Below are 10262 nucleotides of genomic sequence, written 5' to 3'. Positions count from 1 at the left end.
AAATAAACTGTAATTAAATAAATTTTGTTTTACATGTTAGGTAATTATCAACCACAACTAAAAGGCTTTAACCGTCAGACTTGAGTCCAGCAATCAGATTCAACTTTCAATTTAAAATGTGAATGCATTGAATGAGTTTTTTTTACAATTCTAGTTAAATCATCACACATTTGTTACAGTGGGCTTTTATACGACATGTGTCCTTATACCGTCAAATCATTAATAACCACAATGGATTTTATTTTGAAAGCAAAATGGAGGCAGAATATACACACCTCACAAGGCTTGACACAGGTATTAGAGTTGGTAAGAACCTCTCTCTCGCTCTCTCTCTCTCTCTCACACACACACACACACACACACAGTATTTCCTCAGTAGATTTAACCCCTTCCTGTCTGCAGTCATCAGGTATCTCTGACTTTCACACTCAGTGTCCAGTTTATTAAGAACACCAGCTCAAACTAAAGCAGTCTGCTCCATCAGTGCTGCAGTGACTCCTCCTTCACGGAGCTTGTAGTGTTCAGTGTTTGATTGTGGAAGCTGCAGGAGCTGATGTTTGCAGGAGTAAAAAGAATTCACCAATCACTTAAATCTGCCTCTGAACCCTGAGAGCTGAGTGGTCCACACTGACAGGATTACAGGTGAGTCAGGACAGAGAGGGTTCACACACCTGATGCACTGATGACCTCACTGTGAGCAGTGCTGATGTAAACTGATCCAGCATCAGTTTGTTGTTTGAGGATCAGATTAAAACTGTGAATGAAGCGAGCGCTGCACGTGCTGCTGGATCAGCTGGTTACATAACTCCTCTGTACATGTCTAATCTGATCCTGTGATCACATACACATACACACACACACACACACACACACACACACACACACTGTGTGATTAAAGTGTGTGACATGCTGCAGCTACAGTGGGTACTGGACAATGTGGGCAGCTCCCCTGGGTCCCAGACTCTGAGTGGCCCTCAGACCCCGTCCCAGAGCTCAGCATCAGTTTTTCTGATGCTGTTCTCAAGATATTTTCCCGCTCTCCAAAACTCTTCAAACCAAAAAGATTTTAACATGTTTCTGTTTCCTGAAGCAGAAGTTTTTACTCAGTTTGTTCAACATGAACCAAGATTTAAAAAGCTCATCATCAGTTCCGCCTGTGTGTACAGTTAAATAGAGTCTATGGTCTGTTCTGATGCCACGTTTTATTTCCTTGATAAAAAGAGCAGAGACGTGTCGTTTTGAACTACATCAGCTCTTCAGAGACGTGTTAAACATCTTCATGTTGCTGACTGAATGTTTTCTGGAGACTCCTCCAGAGCTGATGTTAAACCTCCTTCAGGGTCACTGGGATCATTTACTGGATCCCCGTGACTCCAGAACCTCCAGAACCTGCGAGGCCGGACGGGTGATCAACAAAGTTAAATCTGATAATCTGTAAAAATGAGGATGTGAAGACGACTGATCCTGAGGGTCTGTGTCAGACTCTGCTGTTAAAACACTGTGATGTCGTGGTCACATGACCCTCTCAGATCAGGAGAGGGAAACATGAATCAGCTGCAGAATCAAACAGTTTTTTATTGAGAGTAGAGATGAAGGTTCCTCTGAACGTGGTCCTCTTCCTCTTCCTGCTCCGGTCTAACCGCGGTTGTAGAACGTCTCCTCTGAGTCCAACTCTTCCTGTCTGTGATGACGACAAAGACGACGCCCACACCTGTTCAGACACTGAAGCACCTGCACAGACGCAGCAGGGTTTCAATCTTCATTTTAAACATCATCGCACATAAAAAAAAAACCTTCATCACTTTTACAGCTCGAAAACAAAATACATAAGAAGACCTTTATCAGCATATTTAAAATAAATAAAAATAAATTCAATAAAACATAAAATAAAAGTTTTTATAATAACTAATAACACAAATGATGAATTTATCCATGTGAAAATCTGAGCTGAAGATTCTGCAGCACAAATAAATCAGATTATTAAAGATCAGATTATTGTTTGGTTGTTGAAACTTTTTAAAATTAATAAATTTTTTAGCAACAACACATGAATCAACATCACTGTAAACGTGTCAGTGTCAACAGGCTGCAGGTCTCATGAAACATCAACACAACGACATTTACAGCAGCAGAAGACAACAACAACGACAACAACGACAACAACGACAACAACGACAACGTCAATGACGACAATGACAACAACAACAACAACAACGACAACAACAACGACAACGACAACGACAACGACAACGACAACGACAACGACAACGACAACGACAACAACCGGAAGCAGTGAAACATGATGACAATAACACAACAACAAACATGCAAACAACACAAAGCAACAACAGCACTGACACATGGAACGTGTTGATCTCACTACAGTGTTAAAGATGCTGTAGGTTTCATACGTACCCGAGACACACAAGACCAGTCCTCCTGTCAACAGGCAGAGGACATGAGGACAGTCAGCAGCACATCAGACAACAGCAGCTCTGAGATGAGTGTGTGCAGATGTTTGCATGTGCAGATGTTTGCATGTGCAGATGTTCGTGTGTGTGACTGTTGTACAGACAGAAAACAGGTCTAAACCAGGCCGAAACCTGCAGCGGGGGGGGGGTTATAAAACTCATAAACAGTCACCTGAAGGGTTCCTCTAAACATCAGCTGTGGTTCTCCTGCTGAGGGAGTGAAGAGTGACTCACCATCCTCATCCTCCGTCCATGTTTCCTCTCCATGGAGGAAATCCGTCTCTGGATCTGCAGGTTGTAGAGGAACAGGACTCTCTTCTTCTCCCTCTGACAGACACACACACTTCATCTGGTAAATGTTCAGTAGGATTTGATTTAATGAACACAGAATCCAGACTTGTTGGGTCCTGAGCTCTGTCTGGAGGGGGTCTGGATCAGGACTGTGGATCAACAGTTTTTGGTCTTGTCTGCATGTTCAGTCTTTTAAGGGGACAGTGGGACGTCAGGCTCTGCTCATCCTCTGTTCGCTTAATCTGCAGTTTCATGAGAACTGGTTCTGGTCCTGGACTCTGTCTGTGGAGGTGGACTTCCTGTCACTGAACACCTGAGTTTAACCACAGATAGACTGAGGCTGAACTGTTTTAATTATACACGAGGTCAAATATCTGCTCTGCAACTTTAGAATAAGAAGTAATTTAGATGTTACAACTGTGAATGACTGAAGACTCAGTTTGGTCGCAACATGAAGAGCAGTGACATCATGAAGCAGGAAGCTTCAGCTACAGGTGAACAGGTGATCACCTGTAATAACAGTAGTGATGATGTGTCAGAAAATATGATCAGCTCAAACTAATGAGACTCTTTCATTCATCACCTCTCTCTCTCTCGCTCTCTCTCTCTCTCTCTCTCAGTGTCTCTCTACCACCGCTCAGCTCTGTTATAATGCTCTTACATTAATCTGTTCTGAGATCAGATTTACTGCAGCTCACTGGGTTTAAACACAGTGTGTGTGTGTGAGTGTGAGTATGTACCTGTGGGTGGTAGAAGGCAGCGATGACCCGTCGGAGGCGGCTGGTGTAAACCTGAAGGCAGCTGAAGAGCGCCACCAACAGGACACAACACACACAGCTCACATACACAGCTGCTGGGAGGGAGGAGGGGGGGGACACACACCCTGAGGGGGGGTTAGTGAAAACTGTCGCCCTCTGGTGGATCAGTTTAAAATACATCATTGGTTCAGTTTCATCATCCTGACACCTGGTCAGTTTCATATTAAATCAATAAATATATAAATAAATCACCTGATGAACTGTGAAATTATGGAATAAATAATTAAAGTCATAATAATGTTGGGTCAATATGATTCTGACTTTAGTTCATTTTTCTGTCATTATAGACATTTTTATTTCAAAAGTCTGTTTTTATTGATAAAGTAATTTAAAGCCAGTAAACTTTGATGTTGTATTTAATTCCAATGTATCTTTATTTTATGAGTTTATGACGACTTCACTACCATGAAAATTATCATCGACAATAAAATCAAATGAAATAACATTTCATATGAAAAATTACATTTTAAACTAAAATAATCACTGGGTGTCAATGACGTATTTCATGAATGTGTTTCATTTATACATTTTACTTTACTTATTCATAAAAGCCACACAGTCCTGTGTGACCTTTAACCTTTAACCTACTCTGGTTGTCAGTGTGGATGTGGATGCTGGACGAACTGTTGAAGGCTGAAATCGTCTTCCTCAGGAGGCGGGCCATCATGGACGCTCCGCCCACTCTGATGTCCACCTTGTGACTACCTGCAGAGAGGACTTCATTACCCACAAACCCTTCGTGGGGATGTCAGTTATGCTCATATTGTAAATTTGGAATAGAATCAGTGTTTCTCTAAAAACATTTGGATCAGAATCAAATGTTAACATTATTATGATTATTATCATATTGTAGTTGGTCCCTTATAAACTCAAAATAATCACAATTAAATCAAAACCTTTGTCTGACATATTAATATTCTGACATCATCATTTACCTGCTCCACAGGTTTATTTCATGCTCATCATGTGACCTGTGATTTGGATCCATATGTGTCTGAGTAATTCAAAGGACCAGTGTGTGACACCCAGTGGTGAGGTTGGGAACCAGCTGATACCCCCCCCCCCCCCCCCCCCATTGTGTGTGTGTGTGTTAGTGTCTGTGTGTATGTGTGTGTGTGTGTGTTAACTGGTCAGGTTGAACTGGGTGAAGCTGTGTCTGCTGACGATGTCCAGAACGTGGAACAGAGAGAAGTCGACAGTCAGGAGGACGACACACAACAGAGAGACCGACAGCACCTGAACCACACCCGACATCTGACAACACACACACACACACACACACACACACACACACATACACATACACACACACACACACACACAAACAAACAACATCAGCTGAACACCTGCAGTAGTTATGACATCACATCTAGACTGCGGCCAATCAGGGAACAGGATGTGTTGGGAGGAGCCACAGGTTGAACCCACCACTTCTTTAAACTCCTCAGGATGAATCTTCAGGCTCCACGGGTCGATGAACTTCTTCTTCTCCGATCGTCTCAGCGGCAGCAGACATCGCTCCCCCTGAACACACCACAGGAGGAAACGGTCACATGGTCGGTCAAACTGTGATTCAGCATGAAGCAGTGATGAAGGTGAAGATGATGATGTTACCGCTCTTCTCCTGCGGCTGTCGATCTGTCTGAAGTAGGTGGTGATGTAGACGTTGTCAAACCGAACGTCCCGCCTGAACTGTCTGAGGTAACCAAACGCCCTGGGAGGGGGGGGGGGTTATGACTGAACCACTGGTCAGTTTAAATATGTTGATAAATAACCAGTTTAAATGAATGGATGATGATGTGCATCACAAGAAAGAGACACAACAACAACAACAACAACAACAACACCAGGGCCTGAGTCTGTTAGAAACACATGTTCTCTAACTAAGACCTGGTCTGAGTGTCACATGGTTACACAAGAACATCAACTTACAACAGGCACATGTAACACAACACAACAGGACACAACAGAATACAACAGGACACGACACAGAGATGAAGCAGTGGCAGCTCATTGTCAGTGAGGAGCAGCTGATCCAGGATCTGAGCTCAGAGCAGCTGATCCAGGATCAGCAGCTCTGGGCTCAGATCAACATCAGCACAGACAGAAGTCACTTCAAAAGTTTCTTCCTGTTGAACCAAGCGTCGCTCAGCTGGGACTGAGCTCCTGCTATCAGGTGTTTGATGATGTCATCAGGTGTAATCTCACTGGGTGAAGACGGTGAAGAAGGTGAAGGACATCAGCAGCTGCAGGACGTCCAGCAGCTGCTCCATCGTTCTCTTCAGTTTCTGGAAAGATCCTCTGACAGACTGAGTGATCTCCTGATCCACCAGAGCTCCGCCCAGCACCGCCTGCTGCTGCTGCTCCTGCAGGAGGCCACAGGTCAGAGGTCACAGGTCAGCATAACAGAGGTCATCCTGACAGAGTGAAGGTGACGGTATCACATGTAGTTGTGACCTGGAGGACGAGCTCGGTGCTGAACTCTCTGGACAACAGGTCGACTGACAGGTTCACTTTATCGAACAGCTGACCGAAGTTTCCCTCCACAGGAATCTGCTCTCTGCACCACGGAGTCATCACTGAAACAGCGGGGGGGGGGGGCACTCTGAACTCAACGAAGCTGACAAATGCCTGATAAAAAATACACTGGGTCTGTAAAGTCGGCTGAATGTCGGCCGAGTGTCGGCTGAATGTCGGCTGAGTGTCGGCTGAGTGTTGGCTGAGTGTCGGCTGAATGTCGGCTGAGTGTCGGCTGAGTGTCGGCTGAGTGTCGGTGTATCAAAGCCCTTTAAGGACAGTTCAGTTCAGTTGTTAATATCTAAAACTATGATGTTCCTGTTCAACATGTCAGACCCGTCCATATGTGTGACCTCTCACCTCTCATGACATCACACAGGAAGTGGAACTTCATAGAGACACAGAGGATGTGGTTGATGACAGGGACAGGTATCGCCTTCATACACTCCGCCCACCTGAGTCTGAACCAATCAGAACAGCGGCGCACACCCTTGTCCACCACACCTGGATGACAGACAGAAATCAGTTCCAACCTGTCCTCCAGGTGTGACGTGTAAGTTTTTCGACAGTTGGACGTTTGCTTTTCAGCCTCTGAGACGGTGTTGAAGTGTCAGCTGTGGTGTGAGGCTGCAGTGACGAGCTGCTGACGTCTCCGGGTCCAGACCTCAGACCTCAGAGGATTCTGAACTCAGAATTAAACTTAGACTCTGTGTATTTAAAGGACAGCTGTCCAAATACTTTCGGTCTGGACCTCCATCATGCAGCATTAAGTGCAATAAATCTGACTCACTGTCGCACTGCATCATGGTCTTTGTGGTGAACTGCTGCTGTGTGCTGTTGGCAGACTGGCTGTGCTGAGGTTTGAAGCGGTCGTATCCGTACTGAAGGACGACCTCGTCTCTGATGCTCTGGAACTTCCTGCTGACGTCCAGAGCCTCTGACTCAAACTCAGCTTTATCGTCCTGAACAGGTAACAGCAGTCAAGCCCCGCCCCCTGATTATCAGATACTGATCAGTCATGCTGAACCTTTTATTAATTTATTGATTGATTGATAAGTGGTTGTTTTGTTGGTTTCATAAATTTGTCTTAAAACAGAAAATATTTTTTTCAGCTTCTCTAAAGATTAAATCTTTTCTAATAAACCACAGTGTGATCAGATCAGAATTTATTCATGTTTCTGTTAATCAGTGGAAGCTGCTGTAGAAACCACAACACAGTGACACAGTTGGAACCACACGATAATAAACACGTTTATATATTGGTTAAATAAATAGTAAATAAGGGAGGTGAAGTCATTCAAGGTAAACTCAAAGACTTTTTCTGTGTTGATGCTAAAATCTTTGACTCTTTGTGTTTTTACAGGTTTTTATAACAAACCTGACGTAGAAGTGTTTTTGTACAGTTATTGTTGTTATTGTTGTTTTAGTTATGGACAAATCACCGAGTGATTGTTACTTTGTTTACAAATGTTGTTTGAAATTTCCTTTTAGTTAGCCATTAGCTTTTAGGCATTAGCCATTAGCCATTAGCTGTTAGCCATTAGCTGTTAGCTGTTAGCCATTAGCTGTTAGCCATTAGCTGTTAGCCGTTAGCTGTTAGCCATTAGCTGTTAGCCGTTAGCTGTTAGCTGTTAGCCATTAGCTGTTAGCCATTAGCTGTTAGCCGTTAGCCGTTAGCTGTTAGCTGTGTCACCATGAGCTCCTGAGTGATGCGTAGAAACGGCGTGACGGCGTCTCGCCACAGAAGCTTGCTGTGATGAACCTGCAGGTCCAGGTTACAGCTCAGAGACAGAGCCGCCGTCTCCATGTTTCGCTGGACGTTAGAGACCGGTCCTGTGATGACATCATGACACAGACAGTACGCATCACAACATCAGTATGATCCACCAGCACCACACAGCTACACACCATCAGCTACAACACAACAAGACGAGATATAACAACATCATGTACGTCTGTGGTTTATGACTGATCAGTTAATACATGAAGCAGTATGATGTCATCAGAGCACATGACATCATCATGGACAAACACATGAACTCAGTGACACTGGGTCTATATCCAGGCTTTTTCAACAATATATTTATTATTTATTTTACTGTAACATGTTGCACAGTAACATCAATATCTATCATCGATCAATATCTATCTATCATCGATCAATGTTTAACATGACACTGATTGATGCTCCTTTATGATTCAGCTGCTGCCCCCCCCCATCTGACCTGCTCCAGATTCACACCTGATTTACAAACACACCTGGTGGACTGTACCGAGATGTATTAACTACATGACATTTATCTGCTGAGACACATGAGTGAACTGTTTCCTGGAGTAGGAGGAGCTACTTGTTAAGTTTGAAGCTGAGAGTGGATCTGGATTTGAAGACGTTCTAAGAGAAGTGACCACATCACACTGACCCCGCCCCCTCACTGGTTACCTGTGAGTTTAGAACTGATGTTAAGATGTACCACTTGTTTGTAAAGCCTTGAACAGTCTGGCTCTGTGTCACTGGAGGTGACCAGGCCAGTGCCGTCTGGACTTGGGCCCCCCAGCTGTGAAAGTCCCTGTCTGAGGATCTACGACAAACTCAGTGTCTCCTTTAAATCTCTTCCTCAGACTCACTTCTGTCTCAGAATATAACTGTTTCATGTGTTTTGATGACTTAATGTTTTTAATTTATTGTATAGAATAGTGTATAGAAGAGCTCCTCGTGTTTTCATACAGATCCAGACGTTAGTGACGAGGACAACTGGTTTATTCAAAGTATCTACTGTGTGTGTGTGTGTGTGTGTGTGTGTGTTTGTTTACCTCTGTACAGCACAGACAGGATGAACAACATCAGGTACGATCGGCCGCGGGAGCCGAGCATGCTGGGAAACATCAGAAGGACCGAACACCTGAAGGAGGAGGACAATGCCCCGCCTACTAGACACACACCTGGAACACACACACACGTGTCAGTCAGACGTGTAAATGTGTTTGATGCATTTCATAAAAAACAGCTGAGTGTGACGTCACCTCACCGACAAACACACATCCTGCTGCCAGCTTCAGGTCAAAGGTCAGAGGGAGACTGTGAGCGACACCCAGGAACAGGACTGAAGGATGAAGCAGCAGGAACAGGGAAAATATGAAGGAACATGACTTTATCATTTCTCACTTATTTGATTTGATTGATTATCATGACAAACTTTAACTGGACACAACAACAAAATAAGATAAAGATTATTTTAAATTTAATTTAATTAAACAAAAGAAAGGCTTGGAAATACCTTTAAAAGACTCCTGAAGACCCAGCTCTTCAGAGAGCACCTTCTCTCCTACCACTACATGACAAATCTACACTTAAAGAATCGTCACTAGCACTTATTGCTGCGCTAACACTTCTCATCGCACTTAACCTTGATTGTTCCCCTTTCTGCTAAATGACTAAATGTAAAATGTAAATGTAAAATAAGATATTAAAGAATGAAAGAATAAATACAATAAAGTGTGAGTACTAAAAATGTATAAATTATTTAGAAAATAAAAATGTTTAAAGAGTTGCTGTAATAGAACAACAATAAAAACAAAATATATGTTAAAATTTTAGAGAAATAAACAAGAAAATCATTATAATCACAAATAAAATTCAATAAAATATGTATCTAATTATTTCATAATAACAAAAACTGAACAAAAACAAGAAAAATGAAATTAAAAAACTAAAAAAATAATTTAGTAAAGAAAACATTTCAGGTTTTAGAATGAATTGAAAAAATAATAATATAAACTGATCACAACCCAAAACGAATCACAACTAAATAAATTAATTACAATGAAAACAAATGAAAATAAAATACAAAATAGTTTTAAAGGAGAATGCTAACAGTGCTAAGAAGACAGTTACGTTGAAGTTGAAATCCTTACTCATCCATCCACCTGTCGTCAGGTGAACAGAGGTGAAGTTACCTGTGCCGCCCACTGCCCCAAACAGCGCCCTGAGGACCAGGTGAGCCACCACAAACTCTTCTGATTGGCTGAAGAGGAATCGATGGACGGCTGGAGGCAGGTAGGTCAGGCTGAACCTCTTCACAGCTGGAAGAAAACAAACAGCTGGTGAACGAGCACAGGTGACGGTCACACAGGTACGAGCTTTTTTTACCTGGCAACAGGAAACTGA

The 10262-nt window shown here is 42.9% G+C and overlaps 1 protein-coding gene across 5 annotated transcripts in view; it reads right to left on the bottom strand.

Annotated features, from left to right (window-relative positions):
* Window positions 1-39: 39 nt before the first annotated feature.
* The window catches only part of dcst1 (DC-STAMP domain containing 1), a 10367-nt gene continuing 144 nt past the window's right edge, over window positions 40-10262 (bottom strand). Inside the window, exons 2-17 of one of the 5 annotated variants that reach the window (XM_071470545.1) lie at window positions 10052-10177; window positions 9124-9198; window positions 8909-9037; window positions 7860-7930; window positions 6888-7059; window positions 6458-6601; window positions 6038-6159; window positions 5789-5946; window positions 5195-5294; window positions 5009-5104; window positions 4708-4834; window positions 4169-4285; window positions 3503-3645; window positions 2706-2798; window positions 2416-2439; window positions 54-1731 (exon numbers count right to left, since the gene is read on the bottom strand). In XM_071470545.1, coding sequence (XP_071326646.1) covers window positions 1636-1731; window positions 2416-2439; window positions 2706-2798; window positions 3503-3645; window positions 4169-4285; window positions 4708-4834; window positions 5009-5104; window positions 5195-5294; window positions 5789-5946; window positions 6038-6159; window positions 6458-6601; window positions 6888-7059; window positions 7860-7930; window positions 8909-9037; window positions 9124-9198; window positions 10052-10177 — 1793 coding nt within the window. In that variant the 3' untranslated portion in view covers window positions 54-1635. Of the gene's footprint in view, window positions 1732-2415; window positions 2440-2643; window positions 2799-3502; window positions 3677-4168; window positions 4286-4707; window positions 4835-4926; window positions 5105-5194; window positions 5295-5788; window positions 5947-6037; window positions 6160-6457; window positions 6602-6887; window positions 7060-7790; window positions 7931-8908; window positions 9038-9123; window positions 9199-10051; window positions 10178-10262 lie in introns of those variants that run through there. The other 4 variants (XM_071470543.1, XM_071470546.1, XM_071470544.1 and 1 more) reach the window with 4 other exon arrangements.

The sequence above is a fragment of the Trachinotus anak genome, unplaced genomic scaffold, assembly GCF_046630095.1.
Source record: "Trachinotus anak isolate AG129_WGS33_773 ecotype Australia unplaced genomic scaffold, CSIRO_AGI_Tana_v1 ptg000032l, whole genome shotgun sequence".
NCBI classification, from domain to species: Eukaryota; Metazoa; Chordata; class Actinopteri; order Carangiformes; family Carangidae; genus Trachinotus; species Trachinotus anak.
The sequence above is the reverse complement of the archived record's forward strand: the minus strand, read 5'-3'. Positions and strand labels throughout refer to the sequence as shown.